The 22,707-nt window shown below is 48.7% G+C and overlaps 1 protein-coding gene across 1 annotated transcript; it reads left to right on the top strand.

Moving 5' to 3' along the window:
• The first annotated feature begins 1,511 nt into the window (after positions 1 to 1,511).
• On the top strand, positions 1,512 to 22,347 carry LOC140724075 (oxidized low-density lipoprotein receptor 1-like). The gene is made up of 6 exons (XM_073038560.1): positions 1,512 to 1,605; positions 2,550 to 2,663; positions 9,718 to 9,933; positions 17,226 to 17,368; positions 17,832 to 17,896; positions 21,358 to 22,347. The coding sequence occupies exons 1-6, from the start codon at positions 1,512 to 1,514 to the stop codon at positions 21,548 to 21,550; spliced, it is 825 nt and encodes a 274-aa protein (XP_072894661.1). The 3' UTR covers positions 21,551 to 22,347.
• The last annotated feature ends 360 nt before the right edge of the window (positions 22,348 to 22,707 follow it).

Genomic DNA, 22,707 nt, shown 5'->3' on the forward strand with positions numbered 1-22,707 from the left:
GAGGTTCTGTCCTTCAACTTTGCACCAAACTACTTAAACTCTCTTTGCAGGACATCGTCCTCTTTCCTATTCACTTCATTGGTCCCTACATGGTCCACGACATCTGGCTGCTCACCCTCCCTCTTGAGAATACTGGGAATACTAAGGTGTTAGAGGTTTATGCAGGGGAACGTCTTTAATCTATTAATTAAAATACCATTCGTCTCAAGGTAGTTATGAAAAAGGAGAGGTCCGGTCATCGGGTTTTGATTCCAAATTGGAACAAGGCCAATTTTACCTTGGATCAGAATGGATCGGGAAAGTGTGGATTTGGACAAGTTTTTTTTTTCTCTGCAAATGGTGCACTTGGTAATTTAGATCCCTAGCGCATTTTCATCTCAGTGTTCAAGTGAATGGCCTATGCTCTGAATAGTGGGAAGTGTTGAAGGAGAGAGGGACTTTGCTGTACAAGTCTGGGGTACACACACTGTGAATGGTGAGGAGTGCCAAGGGACTGACACACGTCCTACTAGACACCGACACAGCCTCGCCGTGAAACCGACACGTCCTTCATTGTGACACCGATAGTCTGACACACTCTGCATCATAATACTGACACACTCCTTTCGGTCTCCATTACCCGTACCCCTCCCGTCTCCTCACTAACTAACCTCTATATCCTCGAGCGTAATCCCACTCCCATATCTTTCCTCGTATGCGTTACACACCCCCATCTGTCCTACACTCGGCCTCTTTCCGTCATCCCTCACCTCCCCTATACCCCTCCATGTATTCAGTAGGAACTGTGACGAGGGAGCGAGAGAGATCACGTCTGTTGTCACACCTCCCTCTTTCCCCCCGAATATCGATTTCCCGGTTCTGAATCTCTCCACTGTTCTGTGTGCTCAGGCCGATCATACGGTTTCACCCCAACATCCTCCATTGGCTGTAATCTCACCAGCCCTTCCTGCAAAGCGCTCTGCACTCATTCCGGCCTCTGTTCTCCACACCCCATCCGTGGAGAGGGGTGAAAGTTATGGACTTCACAAAACAACTGAACCGAACAGCCTGTGTTGAGACGGTGTGGTTGGAGCACCCCCCAGTGGTTGACATCTGGCAGTGCATGGCACGACTGTGTGGAGAGAGATTCACTCAGTGTCTAACTCCAGATGTGTGTGATGGGGCTGCCTGTAGTGAGCGTCAGTTCTTCTCTGACCACGGGTGGGTGTTCGGGACGGGAAAGAAGGAGCTTCTCTCTGTGTCTGTACCCGGAAGCGTGTCACGGGAAAATGTGGAAGGAGATTCACCGGGGAACTGTGTGATTCGATGGCATGGAGTGAGACCCCCCCCCCCCTGTGTCTGAGTGATGGAGACAGGTGATTTTGGTGTTTCCAAGCAAAGAGAAGGAGTCAGGTAAATGTCACTCACACGTGTCGGTGAGTGGCCATTAAATAGCAGCGATTCACGGAAGTATCAGCGTTTAAATAGCAACCGCCGGGTCTGGGATTCATGAGCAAGTGCAAATAAAAAATATGGCGGGTGCAAGCGGAGAGGGCATTGTTGGAGTGGGCAGTGTCATCGTGGCGATTATTTACCGCTTTGGTGCTTCGAGGAGGAAAGTCTGGAGTGAGAGAAAGCAGGAAACTGTTGAGAGATTTGTTTTCGTTTCATTTATTGTTTCCATCTTCAGAATTGCACAGTTAGACTAGTAGGCAATGGCTGGCTGGAGCGTTGAATGCTCCTCTTGCAGGACGTGGCACGGCAGGGAGACCTCCAGCGTCCCTGACGACTTCACCTGTCAGAGGTGCATCCGGATTCAGCTTCTAACACTCGGGGTTAAGGAGCTGGAACTGGAACTTGATTCGGGAAGCTGAGGGGATGATAAGGAGGGCATATTGGAAGTAGTTAGACCCACCGTGTAGGAAAGAGGAAATGGCATGAAAGTCAGGAAGCTGAAAGGGGTTACGCAGCCAGGGCAGAATATTCTTGTGGCCAAATTCCTGGGCAATAAGTGGATTAGGAGAGGCTATTTTCTTGCAGAGGTATAGCTGGTAATTTGAAGCCCAAGCGCCATTTAACCTCAGTGCCCAAGGGAAAGGCCCAGACCGTCAATGGTGGGAAGGGCTGACGGAGAGAGCGACTTGGGTGTACACTGCTGGGATACACACATTGTGAATGGTGAGGAGAGCCGAGGAAACGAGCGACGGGATTTGGGACTTGGGTGTACACTGCTGGGATACACACATTGTGAATGGTGAGGAGAGCCGAGGAAACGAGCGACGGGATTTGGGACTTGGGTGTACACTGCTGGGATACACACATTGTGACTGGTGAGGAGAGCCGAGGAAACGAGCGACGGGAATTTGGACAGAGTCTCAAGTTTCCGAGTCCACAAACTAGTTTCTTGTTACCTCGTTACGGGAAGAGTGTGGGGGTCTTCGGAGAGAATGCAGAAGAACTTCACCGGGACGCTGCCTGGAATGAACAGTATAATCTATAACCAGCAGCGATGGATTAGATCAGGGAAAATGATGATTAACAAAGTCACGAAACGATTTTTTTTTCCACAGACGGCATGGACAGTGAACGACCCAAACGGAGAGACCGATCAGACTCAAGCATATGGCTTATCTGCGTTTTAACAGCGACCCTCATTATCACGGGTATCTGCTGGAGGATTCATGGTGAGTTTCACACCGGTCGCAACGACCAAACCGCAGAGAATAAGAATGGCTATTGTAACAGTGACACATTACCAACATTACCCGAAACACCTTCACTGTGATACCAAGATACCCCTCACTGTGGTACTGACGGGCCACTTATAAGTACTACGACACATAATTCACCGTGACCGCGACACAGCCCCCACCAACACATCGCTCAAAGTGATACCGACACACAACTGCCAACCATAGAACATTACAGCACAGAAGCAGGCTCTTTCGCTCTTCTGACCAATTTTTACTGCCTAGTCCCACTGACCTGCAGCTAGACCATATCCCTCCATAGACCTCTCATCCATGTACCAGTCCAGGCTTTTCATAAATGATAAAAGTAAGCCTGCATTCACCACATTAAATGGCGGCTCATTCCACACTCCCACTGCTCTCTGTGTGACGAAGCCGCCACTAATGTGCCCTTTAAACTTTTAGCCCTTCACCCTTAACCCATGTCCTTCGTTTCTTTTTTTCTCCCTTAAACTCAGTTTAAAAAAGCTTGCTTGCATTCACTCTATCTATACCTATCATAATTTTAAACACCTCTATCAAATCTCCCCTCATTCTTCACGCTTCAGGGAATAAAGTCCTAACCTATTCAACCTTCCTCTGTAACTCAGTTTCTCAAGTCCCGGCAACATCCCTGTAAACCTTCTCTGCACTCTTTCAACCTTATTAATATCCTTCCTCTAATTAGGTGACCAAAACTAAACGGAACACTCAAATTCGGCCTCATCAATGTCTTATAAAACCTTGCAATAACATTCCAACTCTTATTCTCAATCCTTTGATTTATAAAGGTCAATGTGCCAAAAGCTCTGTTTACGACCCTATCTACCTATGACGCCACTTTTAGGAAATTATTCATCTGTATTCACAGATCCCCCTGATCTACTGCACTTCTCAGTGTCCTACCATTTACCTTGTATGTTCAACCTTGGTTTTTCCTTTCAAAGTGAAATACCTCACACTTGTCTGCATTAAACTCCATCTTCCATTTGTCATCCCACTTTTCCAGCTGATCCAATTTCCTCTGCAAGCTTTCAAAATCTTCCTCACTGTCCACTACACCTCCAATCTTTGTATTATTTGCTGATCCAATTCACCCCATTATCATCCAGATCATTAATATAGATGACAAATAACAATGGACACAGCACTGATCCCTGTGGCACACCACTAGTCACAGGTCTCCACTCAGAGCACCAATTCTCCACTACCAGTCCCTGGCTTCTTCCATTGCGCCAATGTCTAATCCAATTTACTACCTCACCATAAATACCTAGCGACTGAATCTTCCTAACTAACCTCCCTTGTGGGACCATGTCAAAGGCCTTACTGAAGTCCATGTATACAACATCCTCTGCCTTCCCTTCATCTACTTTCCTGGTAACCTCCTCGAAAAACTTTAATAGATTGGTTAAACATGACCTACCACGCACAAAGCCATGTTGACTCTGCCTAATAAGTTACTGTCTGTAGATCATATCTCTTAGTACTCCTTCCAATTGGTTACCTACTACTGACGTCGCACATGCCGGCCTATAATTTCCCGGATTACATTTACAGTTTTTTTTTAAACAACGGAACAACATGAGGTGCCCTCCAATCCTTCGGCACCTCACCCGTCGATACCAACATTTTCAATATATCTGCCAGGGCCCCAGAAATTTAAACACTACTCTCCTTCAAGGACCAAGGGAATACTCTGTCTGCTCATGGGAATTTATCTACTCTGATTTGCTTCAAGACAGCAAGCCCATACTCCTCTTTAACTGTTGAGGTTCCGAGTCCTCACTACTTGTTTGCCTTATTTCCAGAGGCTCCTTGCAATTCCTTAGTAAATACAGATGCTAAAAAAAAATCAGTTAAAATCTCCCCCATTTATTTTGGTTCCATACATAGCTGAATGCTCTGCTCTTCAAGAGGACCAATTTTATCCCTCAATTGTATACTCCTCAAGCACCTTATTTGCTTCTTGTTGCCTATAACTTTCATACATCCCTCTCTTCTTCTTTATCAGATTTCCATTCCAGTCTTTTTCGATCGTTTCTCATTTCTTCAAATTTCCCCTTTTTCCAGTTTAGTACATCAACCCGAAGACCTGATCCATCTTTATCCATGGCCAAGTTGAAAATAATGGTGTTATGATCACTGGACCCGAAGAATTCCCCTACACACACTCCCGTCACTTGTCCTAACTCGTTTCCTTAAGCAGGGGTGTCAAACTCATTTTAGGTCACGGGCCGGATTGAGCAAAATGCAGCTTCATGCGGGCCGGATCAGTCGGACGCGTGCGAACGCAGCTTTCGTTGCCTCCGTTTTTTCAGCCTGCTCTCATGTGTCTCAGTCTCTGCTATAACTACAAAGTGTTTCACTTTACAAATTCCGTTTCTTATGAAGAAGACTGCCGAGCAAGACTGCCGAATAAACACTAAAAACCTTGAAAACCTGGTACCTGAATAAACTCAGCATTAGCCATATCATACGCCATAGGCGCTTCGATTACTGGGGCCAGCTTTAATAGTAATTAGATATTATCTCGCGGGCCAAAGCTAATTCCACCGCGGGCCCGATTTGACCCGTGGGCCTTGCATTTGACATATATGCCTTATAGGAAATCCACTATTGCATCCTATCTAGTTGGTACCTCTATATATTCATTTAGAAAACTTTCCTGATCACATTTTACAAAATCTGACCAGTCAGTATGGGAGCCCCAACAATATGTGGAAAATTAAAATATCTTACTATCACAACTTTATGTTTCCTGAAGTTGTCTGCTATCTCTGCAGTTTTGCAGCTCCAATTCTCGCTGACGATTGCGTGTTCTGAAATACAATCCCATTAATGTGGTCATACCATTCCTGTTTCTCAGATCCACCGAGATGACCTCGGTAGACAAGCCCTGTAATCTGCCTGAGCACTCTTGTAAAATTTTCCTTGACTAGCAATTCCAACACACACCCTTCAACACTTTATCTCTACCAACTCTGAAAATTCGTATCCCTGGAACATGAAGCTGCTAGTCCTGCCCCTCCTATAGACAAGATTGACTAATGGATATTAAGTCATAATTCCATGTGTTAATCCACGCCCTCAGGTCGTCTGCCTTCCTCAAAATACTCCTCGCTTTTAAATAGGCACATCGCAGAAGATTATTGCCACCACACACGGCTCTTCTGTTTCTGACTTCTCATGAACTTTTAACATCATATATTTTCACCGACGCTCCACTGTCTGCTCTGGCACTCTGGTTCCCATCCCCTTGCAAATCTATTTTAAACCATCCGCAATTGCACTAGCAAACCTCCCTGCAAGGATATGGGTCCCCCTGTAGTTCAAGTGTAACCCGTCTCTCTTGAACAGGTCCCACCTGCTCAGAGGAGATCCCAAAGATCCAAAAATCTGAAACCGTACCCCCTATAACAGTTCCTCAACAACGTGTTCATCCTCCAGATCATCTTACACTTACCCTCACTGGCACGTGGCACAGGAAGCAATCTTGAGATCACTACTCTCGAGGTCCTGCTTTTTAACTTCCTACCAAGCTCTCCATACTCAATCTTCAGGAGCTCCTCACTCTTTCTTCCTACGTCATTTGTACCGACGAGAACCATAACATCTGGCTGCTCACCCTCCCACTTCAGAATGCTGTGCACAAGATCAGAGACATCCCTGATCCTGGCACACGGGAGGCAACAAACCATCCGGGAGTCTCTGTCACGACTACAGAAACTCCTGTGTGTACATGCAACTATCGAGTCTCCTATCACTACCGCTCTCCTCATCTAACCCCTCCCTTCTGCACTGCAGAACCAGACTCAGTGCCAGAGATCCGGTAGCCGCAGCTTGTCCCAGGTAAGTCATCCCTCCCAACAACATTTAAATCTGTATCCATGTTGTTGAGGGGAATGGCCACAGGGGATCCCTGCTCTGTCTGCCCTTTCCCCTTCCCTCCCCTGACGATAACTCAATTACCTGTGTCTTGCTTCTTTGCCGTAACTACCTCCCTGAAACGACTATCTATAAACTCCTCATTCTCGGGAATGATCCGAAGGTAATCCAGCTCCTGCTCCAGTTCCGTAACGCGGTTTGTTAGGAGCTGCAACCGGAAGCACTTCCTGCAGGTGTTGTTGTCGGGAACACCAGAGTTCTCCCTGACTTCCCCCATCCTGCAGAAGAGCATTCCAGCATCCTACCTGGTATTATCTCTACTCTAAACTAACGAAACAAAACTTACCGGAACCTACATTTGATAAGGTTCCACGCGGTAGGCTTATTCAGAAAGACAGAAGGCATGGGCTCCTGGGAAGTTCGGCCATATGGATTCAGAATTGGCTTGCCTGCAGAAAACAGAGTGTCGTGGCAGAGGGAGTACATTCGGATTGGAGGGCTGTGACTAGTGGTGTCCCACAAGGATCGGTTCCGGCACCCCTACTTTTCCTGAATTTTATTAACGACCTGGATGTGGGGGTAGAGGTCTGCGTTGGGAAGTTTTCAAGCAACACGAAGTTTTTGTGGTGTAGTGGATCACGTGGAGGATTGTCAATGATTGCAGGGAGACACTGATAAGATGCAGAAGTGGGCTGAGAAATATCAGATGGAGTTCCACGGAGAAGTGTGAGGTCGTACAATTTGCAAGGACAAGCTCTAAGGCAGAGTACAGTGTAAATGGCAGGATACCTGTTACTGTGGAGGAGCAGATATTTCCACAGATCCATGAAATTTGCCTTACAGGTAGATACGGTAGTTAAGAAAGCATATGGAGAGTTAGCTTTCATAATAGACAATAGACAATAGGTGCAGAAGTAGACCATTCGGCCCTTCGAGCCTGCACCGCCATTTTGAGATCATGGCTGATCAACTACTATCAATACCCGGTTCCTGCCTTGTCCCCATATCCCTTGATTCCCCTATCCATAACATACCTATCTAGCTCCTTCTTGAAAGCATCCAGAGAATTGGCCTCCACTACCTTCCGAGGCAGTGCATTCCAGACCCCCACAACTCTCTGGGAGAAGAAGTTTTTCCTTAACTCTGTACTAAATGACCTACCACTTATTCTCAAACCATGCCCTCTGGTACTGGACAATCCCAGCATTTGGAACATCTTTCCTTCCTCTATCTTGTCCAATCCTTTAATAATCTTATATGTTTCAATCAGATCCCCTCTCAATCTCCTTAATTCCAGCGTGTACAAGCCCCGTCTCTCTAACCTCTCTGCGTAAGACAGTCCAGACATCCCAGGAATTAACTTCGTGAATCTACGCTGTACTTCCTCTAAAACCAGGAAGCCCTTCCTTAACCCTGGAGACCAAAACTGTACACAATACTCCAGGTGTGGTCTCACCAGGGCTCTGTACAAATGCAAGAGGATTTCCTTGCTCTTGTACTCAATTCCCTTTGTAATAAAGGCCAACATTCTATTAGCCTTCTTCACTACCTGCTGCACTTGCTCATTCACCTTCAGTGACTGATGAACTAGGACTCCGAGATCTCTTTGTATTTCTCCCTTACCTAACTCTACACCGTTCAGATAATAATCTGCCTTCCTGTTCTTACTCCCAAAGTGGAAAAAGTCGGGGGATAGAGTTTATGAGTCGCGAGGTAATGATGCGCCTCTATAAAACTCTGGTTAGGCCACAATTGGAGTACTGTGTCCTATCTAGTCGCCTCACTATAGGAGGTATGTGCATAGGTAACTGTACAGAGGAGATTTACCTTGATGCTGCCTGGTTTTGAGAGTATGCATTATGATCAGAGATTAATGGAGCTCGGGCTTTACTCTTTGGAGAGAAGGAGGATGTGAGGAGAGATGATAGAGGTATAGAATTAAGAGGAATAGATAGAGTGAACAGCCAGCGCCCCATCCCCAAGGCACCACTGCTCAATACAAGAGGACATAGCTTTAAGGTAAGGGGAAGGAAGTTCAAAGGGGATATTAGAGGAAGGTTTTTTACTCACAGCGATTTTGGAGCCGGGTATGCACTACCTGAATCTGTGGTGGAGGAAAATACACTAGTGAAATTTAATAGACTACTAGACAGGTATATGGAGGAATTTGAAATGGGCGGTTATATGCGATGCAGGGTGTAAGGGTCGGCACAGCATTGTGGGCCGAAGGGCCTTTACTGTGCTGAACTATTCCATGTTCTATGTTCTGTAAAACCGACACACACCTAACCGTGATAAAAACACGGACCCTACCGTAACAAAATCAAGACTTGTCCTGACACCGACACGCCATTCACCATAACTTCAGCAATCCTGTCGCTTCAGCACGTTCACGACCTTCAACGAGACACATTTACACTGCTAACCGCGAAAAGGACACACACATGGCAATCACACTGACCGCAACGTACCCCTCACTAACATCGACATGCCCCTGACCGTGTTATTGATAAACTCCTCAAGGCGACCAGAAACACACTCTTCAGAATGACACCGTCACGCTCTTCACCGTGACACTGAGGTGCCGTATACCGGGACAACTTCACGCTCCTCAACGTGAACCGCTCTGCACCGCATCGTGACAAAGACTCACGCGTCACTGTAACACCCTTTAGCAAGACAGTATCACCCCTCAAAATAACACCGAGGCACCGCTCACCGAGGAAATTTCCCGCACCTCACCCTGACATGGGAAAACCCCTGAACGTGATACCGACTCCTAAATTCACACTGACTCCAACATAGTACTCTCCGTGACACCGTCACACAGCTCAGCGTGACCCTCTCATACACACCGTGGCCACGACATGTCTCTCACCGTGACAGAGACAAAACCAGACAAGAACAGACACATATACTCTACCATCGTGACACCACTGGACATTGATATACCCCTCAGCGTGACACAGAAACGCCTCTCAATGCGGCGCCGACGCCTCTCACTCTGCCACCATCCTTCACTGTGACACCCTTCACCGTGACACTGACACAGCACTCTCTGTGACCCGTTCGGTAGCGTGACGCTGACTCACGTGTAAACATCCTTTACCATGTCTCTCAGTATCACAGATTCGTCAGTCTAAGATCACCACCGACCGAAACTACCCTGAGTTAAACTCAACCCTTCAATCCAAGCTTTCTGCGCTCAACTCTAATCTGTCCGATCTTGAAGGAATGCACAGTGATCTCCGTCACCAGTTTACTCAGATGGAAACGAAGTACAGATCTCTCAACGAAACCAAGGCTCGAATCTGTGAATTGTTGACCAGCAGAAGAGGTGAGACATCATCCCCCTCTTTCACCCGCTCCTCATCACAGGGCAGGCATGGAGAGAGGAAGCGTCACTCTGTGCTTGACATCGGGAGTGTGTGAAGAGATGTTATGGAGGGTGATTCACTCTGTGTTTGACCCGGTGAGTGTGTGATGGGGCTGCGTGGAGGAAGTTTCACTCTATCACTGAATCCAGGAGAGTCTGACGAGACGTTGTGGAGGTGGATTCACTCTGTGTCTGACCGCGGGATTGTGAGACGGAGCATTGTAGCTTCATTCTTTGTATCACTCCAGAAATGTAGGATGGGACAGTATGGATCCACCTTCACTCTGTGTCTAACCGCGGGATCGTGTGTTGGGACATTGCCTAGAGCGGTTCACCCCATGTCTGACCCCTGAAGTGTGTTATGGCACCATGGAAACAGAGTTCATTTGAATCCATGAGTGTGTGACGGGACAGTACTGCGGGGGCCTCACTCTCTGTATAATTCCGACAGTGTGTGATGGGATCGTGGAGAGACAGCTTCTGTCTGTGTCCGAATCCCAGAGTGAGGAATGGGACGGAACGGACGGAGCATCCCTCTGTGTCTGAATCCGGAAATGTGCGATGGGACAGAGTGGAGGGAGATTCACTGTGTCTCTGGCCCCGGGAGTGTGCGATGAGATGGTGTGGAGGGAGCATTACTCTGTGCCAGATTCCCGGTGTGCGTCATGGGATGCTAGAGAGAGAGGATCTGTGTATGACTCCGGGACTGTGTGAGAGGACAGTGCAGAGGGACATTCATTCTATGTGACACCGGATTGTGTGATTGGATGTTGTGGAGCGATTCTGAACCCGTCAGTGTGGAGAGCGTTGTCGGAACCTCACTTTGTGTTGAGAATGAGCTTCACTCTGTGACTAGCCAGCAGGTATGTGAAATAAGGAGAGCGTAAGGAGGGAGATTTAGACTCTGTTAGGCTCGGGAACGTGTGATGAGAAGGTGTGGAGGGAGATTCACTCTGTGTCTGACCCCGGGAGTGTGTGATGGGATGGTGTGGGGGGAGCTTCACTCGTTTTCTGACCCCTGTGTAATTTGAAGTCACCGGGTGGAAGGAGCATCATACTGTGTCTGACCACGGGAGTGTGCATCGGGATGGTGCAGAGAGTGTTTCATTTCCTATCAGACCACGGGAGTATGCATCGGCATGGTGCAGAAAGTATTTCATTTCCTATCTGGCCACCGGAGTGTGCATCAGGATGATGCAGAGAGTATTTCATTTCCTATCTGGCCACGGGAGTGTGCATCGGGATGATGCAGAGAGTATTTCATTTCCTATCTGGCCACGGGAGTGTGCATCGGGATGATGCAGAGAGTATTGCATTTCCTATCTGACCACGGGAGTGTGCATCGGCACGGTGCAGAAAGTATTTCATTTCCTATCTGGCCACGGGAGTGTGCATCGGGATGGTGCAGAGAGTATTTCATTTCCTATCTGACCACGGGAGTGTGCATCGGTATGGTGCAGAGAGAGTTTCATTTCCTATCTGACCACGGGAGTATGCATCGGGATGATGCAGAGAGTGTTTTATTTCCTATCTGGCCACGGGAGTGTGCATCTGGATGGTGCAGAGAGTATTTCATTTCCTATCTGACCACGGATGTATGCATCGGGATGGTGCAGAGAGTGTTTCATTTCCTATCAGACCACGGGAGTGTGCATCGGGATGGTGCAGAGAGTGTTTCATTTTCCTATCTGACCACGGGAGTGTGCATCGGGATGGAGCAGAGAGTATTTAATTTCCTATCTGACCACAGGAGTGTGCATCGGGATGGTGCAGAGAGTATTTAATTTCCTATCTGACCACGGGAGTGTGCATCGGGATGGGGCAGAGTGTGTTTCATTTCCTATCAGACCACGGGAGTGTGCATCGGGATGGTGCAGAGAGTATTTCATTTCCGATCTGACCACGGGAGTGTGCATCGGGATGGTGCAGAGAGTGTTTCATTTCCTATCAGACCACGGGAGTGTGCATCGGGATGGTGCAGAGAGTATTTCATTTCCTATCTGACCACGGGAGTGTGCATCGGGATGGTGCAGAGAGAGTTTCATTTCCTATCTGACCACGGGAGTGGGCATCGGGATGATGCAGAGAGTATTTCATTTCCTATCTGGCCACGGGAGTGTGCATCGGGATGGTGCAGAGAGCATTTCATTTCCTATCTGACCACGGGAGTGTGCATCGGGATGGTGCAGAGAGTGTTTCATTTCCTATCTGACCACGAGAGTGTGCATCGGCATGGTGCATAGAATATTTCATTTCCTATCAGACCACGGAAGTGTGCATCGGGATGGTGCAGAGAGTGTTTCATTTCCTATCTGACCACGAGAGTGTGCATCGGCATGGTGCATAGAATATTTCATTTCCTATCTGACCACGGGAGTGTGCATCGGGATGGTGCAGAGAGTGTTTCGTTTCCTATCTGACCACGGGAGTGTGCATCGGGATGGTGCAGAGAGTGTTTCATTTCCTATCTGACCAAGGGAGTGTGCATCGGGATGGTGCAGAGAGTGTTTCATTTCCTATCTGACCTCGGGAGTGTGCATCGGAATGATGCAGAGAGTGTATCATTTCCTATCAGACCAGGGGAATGTGCATCGGGATGGTGCAGAAAGTATTTCATTTCCTATCTGGCCACCGGAGTGTGCATCAGGATGATGCAGAGAGTATTGCATTTCCTATCTGGCCACGGGAGTGTGCATCGGGATGATGCAGAGAGTATTGCATTTCCTATCTGACCACGGGAGTGTGCATCGGCACGGTGCAGAAAGTATTTCATTTCCTATCTGGCCACGGGAGTGTGCATCGGGATGGTGCAGAGAGTATTTCATTTCCTAACTGACCACGGGAGTGTGCATCGGTATGGTGCAGAGAGTGTTTCATTTCCTATCTGACCACGGGAGTGTGCATCGGGATGGTGCAGAGAGTGTTTCATTTCCTATCTGACCACGGGAGTGTTCATCGGAATGGTGCAGAAAGTGTCTCATTTCCTATCTGACCACGGATGTGTGCATCAAGATGGTGCAGAGAGTATTTCATTTCCTATCTGACCACGGGAGTATGCATCGGGATGGTGCAGAGAGTGTTTTATTTCCTATCTGGCCACGGGAGTGTGCATCTGGATGGTGCAGAGAGTATTTCATTTCCTATCTGACCACGGATGTATGCATCGGGATGGTGCAGAGAGTGTTTCATTTCCTATCTGACCACGGGAGTGTGCATCGGGATGGTGCAGAGAGTGTTTCATTTCCTATCAGACCACGGGAGTGTGCATCGGGATGGTGCAGAGAGAGTTTCATTTTCCTATCTGACCACGGGAGTGTGCATCGGGATGGAGCAGAGAGTATTTAATTTCCTATCTGACCACGGGAGTGTGCATCGGGATGGTGCAGAGTGTGCTTCATTTCCTATCAGACCACGGGAGTGTGCATCGGGATGGTGCAGAGAGTATTTAATCTCCTATCTGACCACCGGAGTGTGCATTGGGATGGTGCAGAGAGTGTTTCATTTCCTATCTGACCACGGGAGTGTGCATCGGGATGGTGCAGAGAGTGTTTCATTTCCTATCTGACCACGGGAGTGTGCATCGGGGTGGTGCAGAGAGTATTTAATTTCCTATCTGACCACGGGAGTGTGCATCGGGATGGTGCAGAGTGTGTTTCATTTCCTATCAGACCACGGGAGTGTGCATCGGGATGGTGCAGAGAGTGCTCCATTTCCTACCTGACCACGGGAGTGTGCATCGGGATGATGCAGAGAGTATTTCATTTCCTATCTGGCCACGGGAGTGTGTATCGGGATGGTGCAGAGAGTATTTCATTTCCTATCTGACCACGGGAGTGTGCATCGCGATGGTGCAGAGAGTGTTTCATTTCCTATCAGACCACGGGAGTGTGCATCGGGATGGTGCAGAGAGTATTTCATTTCCTATCTGACCACGGGAGTGTGCATCGGGATGGTGCAGAGAGAGTTTCATTTCCTATCTGACCACGGGAGTGTGCATCGGGATGATGCAGAGAGTATTTCATTTCCTATCTGGCCACGGGAGTGTGCATCGGGATGGTGCAGAGAGCATTTAATTTCCTATCTGACCACGGGAGTGTGCATCCGGATGGTGCAGAGAGTGTTTCATTTCCTATCTGACCACGGGAGTGTGCATCGGGATGGTGCAGAGAGTGTTTCTTTTCCTATCAGACCACGGGAGTGTGCATCGGGATGGTGCAGAGAGTGTTTCATTTCCTATCTGACCACGAGAGTGTGCATCGGCATGGTGCATAGAATATTTCATTTCCTATCAGACCACGGGAGTGTGCATCGGGATGGTGCAGAGAGTGTTTCATTTCCTATCTGACCACGAGAGTGTGCATCGGCATGGTGCATAGAATATTTCATTTCCTATCTGACCACGGGAGTGTGCATCGGGATGGTGCAGAGAGTGTTTCGTTTCCTATCTGACCACGGGAGTGTGCATCGGGATGGTGCAGAGAGTGTTTCATTTCCTATCTGACCACGGGAGTGTGCATCGGGATGGTGCAGAGAGTGTTTCATTTCCTATCTGACCTCGGGAGTGTGCATCGGAATGATGCAGAGAGTGTATCATTTCCTATCAGACCAGGGGAATGTGCATCGGGATGGTGCAGAGAGTGTTTCATTTCCTATCAGACCACGGGAGTGTGTATCGGGATGGTGCAGAGAGTGTTTCATTTCCTATCTGACCACGGGAGTGTGTATCGGGATTATGCAGAGAGTATTTAATTTCCTATCTGACCACGGGAGTGTGCATCGGGATGGTGCACAGAGTGTTTCATTTCCTATCTGACCAGGGGCGTATGCATCGGGATGGTGCAGAGAGTATTTCATTTCCTATCTGACCACGGGAGTGTGCATCGGGATGGTGCAGAGAGTATTTCATTTCCTATCTGACCACGGGAGTGTGTATCGGGATGGTGCAGAGAGTGTATCATTTCCTATCTGACCACGGGAGTGTGCATCGGGATGGTGCAGAGAGTGTCTCACTTCCTATCTGACCACGGCAGTGTGCATCGGGATGATGCAGAGCGTATTTCATTTCCTATCTGACCACGGGAGTGTGCATCGGGATGATGCAGAGAGTATTTAATTTCCTATCTGACCACGGGAGTGTGCATCGGGATGGAGCAGAGAGTGTTTCATTTCCTATCTGACCAGGGGAGTATGCATCGGGATGGTGCAGAGAGTATTTCATTTCCTATCTGACCACGGGAGTGTGCATCGGGATGGTGCAGAGAGTGTTTCATTTCCTATCTGACCACGGGAGTGTGCATCGGGATGATGCAGAGAGTATTTAATTTCCTATCTGACCACGGGAGTGTGCATCGGGATGGAGCAGAGAGTATTTCATTTCCTATCAGACCACGGGAGTGTGCATCGGGATTGTGCAGAGAGTTTTTCATTTCCTATCTGACCACGGGAGTGTGCATCGGGATGGTGCAGAGAGTGTTTCAATTCCTATCTGACAATGGGGAGGATGTGTTGGGGAAATGTGGAGGGAGGCTCACTCTGTGTTTATCTGCAGGACTGTGTGAAGGAAGAGCATGAAGTGATCTTCATTCCATGTTTGACCCAAGGAGTGTTTGACAGTCTGGTGGAGTGAAAGATTCAGTCTGAGGCTGACACCGATCGTGTGTGTTGGGACAGTATGGAAGGAGAATCAGTCTGTGTCTGACACTGGGAGAGTATAATGAGTCCGTGAGACAAGAGCCTCATTCTTCGTCTGTCCCCGAGAGTGTGTGACGTGACATTGTGGATGGAACCCAAATTTGTAGTCTGACCCGTCAGGAATGTGTGTGATTGAATGGCCTGCAGGGACCTTCACTCTATAACTGACTCCGGGTGCCTGTGATGGGACGGTGATGAGGTAGTTTCTTTGCTAATCTGATCTCGGGAGTGTGCGATGGGACGGTGCGGAGAGAGATTTATTCTATGTCTGAACCTGGGATTGTGTGATGGGACGGTGCGGAGAAAGATTCATTCTGTGTCTGACCCCGGGAGTGTGGGATGGGACGGTGCGGAGGGAGATTCACTCTGTGTCTGAATCTGGGAGTGTGTGCTGGGACGGTGTGGAGGGAGATTCACTCTGTATCTGAATCTGGGAGTGTGTGGTAGGAAGGTGTGGAGGGAGTTTCACTCTCTGTCTGAACCTCAGAGTGTGTGAAGGGTCGGTGTGGAAGAAGATTTGGAAGAGCGTGTGATTTGACAGTGAGCAGCGTGCAGACTGAACCCATGAGTGTGTGTTGGGGCCGTCGAGCGAGAGAGAGCTTCACTCTGTGTCTGACCCCGGGAATGAGCATGATGTAATAGTATAAGGGAGTTCCACTCTATGTTTACTCCTGGATTCTGTAATGGGGCAATGCTAAAGGAGAGTCCCTCAGTGTCTGGCAAGGGGTTGCGTGATTGGAAATTTCGGAGGGAGCTAATTCATGTCTCACCCCGGGAATGTGTGACGGGACGGTATGGATTGAAATTCTATTTGTGTCTGTCCCTCAGGATCTCTGTGATTGTATGGCGAAAAGGAGCTTTTAACTGACTCCTGAAGTTAGTGATGGGGCGGAGTTGAGGAAGCTACACCTGGTGACGGGTCCCGCGAATGTGTAATTGGGTGCCGTGGCGAGAGTTTCAATTTGAGTCTGACAGCAGGAGAGTGTGACGGGACGGTGTGAACGAGCTTTAGTTTGATTCTGACGACGGGAATGCGTGAGAGAACAGTGTGAGGGTAGTTTGTATTTGACCCCGAGAACATATAATGGGGCAGTTTCGAGGGACTCTCACTCTGTGTCTGACCCCGGGAGTGTGTGATGGGATGGTGTGGAGGGAGATTCACTCTGTGTCTGACCCCGGGAGTTTGTGATGGGACGGCGTGGAGGGAGATTCACTCTGTGTCTGACCCCGGGAGTGTGTGATGGGTCGGTGTGGAGGAAGATTCACTCTGTTTCTGACCACGGGAGTATGTGATGGGACGGTGTGGAGTGAGCTTTACTTTGTGTCTGACCCCGGGAGTGTGTGTTGGGTCGGTGTCTGTCTCCCGGCGGATTTACGGCGACTTGTTTGGAAGTTCCAGAGCCAGTTTGTCAAGGGACCGGTGAGGTGTGTGTTTCATTCTGTACTTGACCAGGTGTGTGTGATGGGTCGGTGAGGATGGATCCTCTTTCGCTGTCTGACACGCAATGGATTTAATGGACGGTACGTAGTGAGATTCACTGTTCTTTTTTACCAATTTCCAGCGCAAGCGTTTTCCCAGAACTGGATCAGAAATGAAGGCCCGTGTTATTTTATATCCACGGTTAGCACTTCCTACGATGAAGCGAAGCAGAATTGTTCGAAATCTGATTCTAAACTTCTTGAGATAAATTCAGCAGAAGAAGAGGTACGTGTCAGATGGACGGAAGATATATCCACACCAGAGGGAATCTCCCTCCACACAGTTTGACCTCATACTTCCGGGCTCAGACACAGAGTGATGCTCCCTCCTTCTCGTCCCAGCACAGACTCCTGCTGTCAGAAACTGAGTGAATCTCCTTCCACACCGTTCCATCACACATGTCCGGGGTCAGACACATAGTGAGGCTCACTCCACACCGTCACATCATACAGTCCCGTGTTCAGACACAGAGTGAGGCTCCTTCCACACCGTCACATCATACACTCCCCGGTTCAGACACAGAGTGAGGCTCCTTCCACACCGTGCCATTCACATTCTCGCGTGGTGAGTCACAGTATTAAGCTCGTTCAACAACATCCCTTCACACTCTCCCGGGTTCATTCATAAAGGGACGCAACGTAAATATCTTTGGAATTCAATCATTGATGATAGCAATTTAATTTCACAGAATTTTGTTGCCAAAGCTATCCGCGACGAAGGCATTTCACACTGGATTGGCGAATGCAAAGACGGGTGAGATTTGGGATTGTGCAAGTTTCTGATATGAAAGTGGGTCGTCGGATTGATACAGGCTGCCAGAAGCGAGTGGGCAGTGCATTTATTTTGGGGACTGACACAGGCTGCGAGAAGGTTGTGAGTAGTGAGATTAGTTTGTGGTCAGACACGGTTTGCTAAAGGGAGTGGACATTGGTATGAGTTTGCGGACTGACAAGGGCTGTGGGGAGAGACTGGGAAAACGGGGACTTTTGGAGATAGAGAAAGTTCTGCGGTGAGTGAATGGGCAATTGGATTTGTTTGAGGATCGACGAGGGCTGTTGGTACAGAGTGTGCAGTAAAATTAATAGAACCATATAACTACATAACAATTACAGCACGGAAACAGGCCATCTCGGCCCTTCTAGTCCGTGACGAACGCTCACTCTCACCTAGTCCCCTCTAACTGCACTCAGCCCATAACCCTCCATTCCTTTCCTATCCATATGCCTATCCATTTGTTTAAATGACAAATGGAACCCAAATCATACCTCCATCACCTGACCTATCTCACTCCCTAACAGGAGATCCAGCACTGCCCTTTTTCTAGTTGGTACCTCTATGCATTGCTGCAAAAAAACTACACTGCATAGATTCTACAAACACCAAACCATCCAGCACTTTTACAGAATTGGCTTCCCAGTCCATGTACGGAAAATTAAAATCTCCCACAATCTCAACCTTGTGCTTACTACAAATATCTGCTATCTCCTTACAAATTTGCTCCTCCAATTCTCGCTCCCCATTAGCTGGTCTAGAATTTTTACTACACCTTTCACATTCCTCAATTCGCACGAAATAGCCTCCCTAAACGAGCCCTCTAATCTATCCTGTATTACCACTGCTGTAATATTTTCTCTGACAAATAATGTAAGACACCCCCTCTTGCCCCCCCGGTTCTATCAGACCTGATAGAAAAATATGGAGTTAGTTCTCGTGCGTTCAGAGGTGAGATTGCGCAGTCGAGGAAGATGTCCCATTGCATCTCTTCATCATAGGAATCAACGAATACTTAGTTGCCAATCACACCCCTCCTGCAACCATGATTCACTAATTGCTAAAACATCATATTTCCAGGTATCAATCCATGCTCTCTCATCCACATTTCTTACAATGCTCCTAGCATTAAAATAGATACATTGAAAAAACTCTCCACCTCTTCCTCTATGTTTATCCCTAACGGTACAAACAACTTTATTATCTTTTTCTTCCTTCTCTCCTACATCCTCGGTCTGAGCGCTCCTCTTCTCCATCACCTGCTTATCCTCCCTCTGACACTGTCTACTAGCTTTTTTTCTATTTGTGAAATAACCTGCCCTCTCCCAGTTTCTTCAGATTGATTCACACCCCAACCGTTCTATTTTAAAGTCTCCCCCGTAGCCTTAGCAAATCTCCCCGCCTGGATATTTGTCCCCTTAGGATTCAAGAGTAACCCATACTTTTTGTACGGGTCACACTTGCCCTAATGGAGATCCCAGAAACTTGAATCACTACCCCCGCTTCAATCCCTCAGCCACGCATTTATCCTCCATCTCATTCCATTCCTACTGTCACTGTCGCGAGGCACAGGCAGTAATCCCGAGATTACTACCATTGCGGTCCTTCTTCACAACTTACTTCCTAACTCCCTATATTCTCCTTTCAGGACCACTTCCCTTTCCCTACCTATGTCATTGGTACCGATATGTACCACGACCTTTGGCAGCTTTCCCTCCCACTTCAGGATATCTTGGACGCGATCAGTAACATCCCGGACCCTGGCACCAGGGAGGCAAACTACCATCCGGGTCTCCTGACTGGGCCCACAGAATCGCCTGTCTGACCCCCTAAGTATCGAGTCCCCTATTACTACTACCTTCCTCTTCCTTTCCCTACGCTTCTGAGCTACAGGCCGGACTCTATGCCAGTGGCACGGCACCTGTCGTTTCTCCCAGGTAAGTTGTCCCCACCCCCCCCCCCCCAACAGTACTCAATCAGAAGTACTTATTTTCAAGGGGTACAGCCACTGGTGTACTCTCTACTACCTGACTCTTCCCCTTCCCTCTCCTAACCTTGACGCACCTTCGGCCTCCTGTGGCCCTGGTGTGCCCACCTGCCGGTAACTCATCTCTATCATCTCCTCACTCTTCCTGACCAGACGAAGGTAATCGAGCTGCAGCTTCTGTTCCCTAACACGGTCCCTTAGGAGCTACAACTCGGCGCACCCGACGCAGATGCGGACGTCCGGCAGGCTACGAGTCTCCAGGACCTCCCAATCAGACACCGAGGACAACAAACTGCCCTCACACTCATAATTCCCCCTTTCCTCAAATAAAAGGAAAAATTAAAACAAAACCTACCTTGCTTCGCCCGTTTCCACCTAAGCCTGGTACGCCAAATCCCTTAAGAGCCCTTTACTCTGCTCCCGGCTCACTCCGCTGTCCGCTGTATAAGGCTGTGTTCCTTTTAAATCTTCCCCGCTTCGCTGCCCAACGTCACAGGCCTGCGCAGTCCCGCCTCTCTTAACTGCAGTGAGAAGAAGAAAAAAATCCTTTCTGATCCTCAGACTTCCTTCTCCAAATGTGGGAACTGACATGGGCTGTGGGAAGAGAGTGGGATGTGGCTGTCTTTCGGTGGTTGACACAGGTCTTTATGGGAAGGCTAAGCATTGGGATTATTTTGGGGACCAGCACGTGTCCGTGGGGAGAGAGTGGAACTATAGAGCTCTTTTGGGAACTGACCCAGGTTGCGGGAGAGAGTGAGGCAGTGGGAACACTTTGGGGCCTGGCACCTGTCTGTGAGCGGAGAATGAGGGAGGGGTGTACTGTGGGGACAGACACAGATCTGTGGGGAGAGCATGGTTCAATGGGAGTACTCTGGGGACTGAGACACGTCCGTGGGGAGAGCATGAGAAACGGGAGGTGTCTTGGTGACTGACACAGGTCTCTGAGAAGAGGGTTGAGCAGTGGGATTATTTGGGGGTCCGGCACGGGGCTGTGGGGAGAGAGTCAGGCGGTGAGTGTAGTTTGGACTGACACTGATCTGTGGGATGGGATTGGTGAGTGTGAGCACTTAGGCAGAGAACACAGGCCCGTGGGGAGACAGTAAAGAAGTGGGAGCATTTTGAGGACTGACATGGGGCCTTGGAAGACACTGGCGCTGTGGGAATAATTTGGGGACTGACACGGGCCTGTGAGGAGAATGTTGGGTCCTGTTATAATTCTGGTCTCTGACACCGATCTGCTGTTAGAGCGGGCAAGGGATTACTTTGGTGACTGACACTGGGCTGCAGGGAGAGAGTGGGTCAGTGGGATATTCTGGAGACTGACACAGGGCTGTGCTGGGACAGTGGGGTTGTGGGAGATGTTGGGGTGCCACAGGTCAATGTCGAGGGAGGATATCAGTGGTTTGGGGGACTGATTGCTGGAGGTGTGTTGACATTGTTTACCACTCTTTGACAGGAAAGTGGCTTCGAATGTCATGTTCCGGCTGACCGGTGGAGACCCCGAGTGTGGTGTATGTACATGGCAGAGTGAGAGTAAACCTTGCGATGAGGTTCGCACGCGCTTCATCTGTGAGAAGTCTGCACCTTCGTGCCCAGTTATTTCTGAAAAGATCCAGGATCTCTGTCACCAACCACTGGGACCGACTTGAATACAATGATAAAACCCTCTTTCTCCTCCATTTCTCTTAACCACTCACATTAACCCCTCCGCTCCGCTGCCAGTCACCCTTACCCTATTCTCCTCTTTCCTTCTATCACAGTCTTACTCACCATCTTACCATCTCTGTACACTCGTCCCTCTAATGTCTCTCCCTCATCCTTCTCCACTCCCGCCTCCTCTGTTTCATCCCCGTTTTCCTCAGCCTGGTTTCTTGCTTCCCTCGCCCCCAATTCCCCCTTCTGTTCCCGGTTTCTCCCTCGATTAGCTTTCACTTCCACTAGCTCATTCTTTCCCACAACCTGGATCAGTTCCCAAAAGAGCTCCATAGCTCCACTCTCTCCCCTCGATTAGAGATTCTGTCTCTACCCACTCTCCTCATCCTACTGTGTCGCTTTTATCTAACCCAACTCGCACCCCGCTTCTGTCTTTAGCTACTCTCACCTCAATCATGTGCGTTAATGTTCTCGTTACCCCAGTCATGGGGAAATAGAGTGCACGTATTCGGCTGATCTGTGTCCCTCGTGGTTTTCTACACCTCTGTAAGGTCACCGAAAAAAGTCTCAGAATTCCCAAACTCGCTCCATAACTCAGTCCCTCCTGTCCCGGCAGCATCCTCGGAAATCTCCCTCTGCAATCTTTCCAGTTCGTTGAGATTTTTCTTAGAGCAAGGCAAGCACAACTGAACTCCATACTCCAAGTGCGGCCTGACCGACGTCATCTGCAACTGCAACGTGACCTCCGACCCCCGTTCTCAGTGTCCTGACTGATGAAGGCCAGCGTGTCAAATGTCCTGTCCACCTGTATCGCATCTTTTCTACCGGACTCATGGTCTGTTTAATTATCTGTGACTTAGACCACCTGAGATTTCTTCTTTTGAAGGATCAGTTGGGCGCAAGTATGTAAGATTAATGTCAAATGCACAAAAGCTAATAAATGCCCCAAAAATGTGGAAGTGGTGCTGATGCGTTCAAGAATATGCTGGTGGAGGGGAAGAAGGTGTTACTGGTTCATTGTGTTTTCAGTCTCCTGTTCGTCGTCAGCCCTCCTTCCCAGCCGACCATCCTCGTCACCGTCATTCACGATTTTCCACAGCCCTCCCCGTTTCCGCCACCGCCATCTTCTTCTACACTGTGTCCATCACCCCTG

Source organism: Hemitrygon akajei, unplaced genomic scaffold, assembly GCF_048418815.1.
Source record: "Hemitrygon akajei unplaced genomic scaffold, sHemAka1.3 Scf000158, whole genome shotgun sequence".
Taxonomy (NCBI): Eukaryota; Metazoa; Chordata; class Chondrichthyes; order Myliobatiformes; family Dasyatidae; genus Hemitrygon; species Hemitrygon akajei.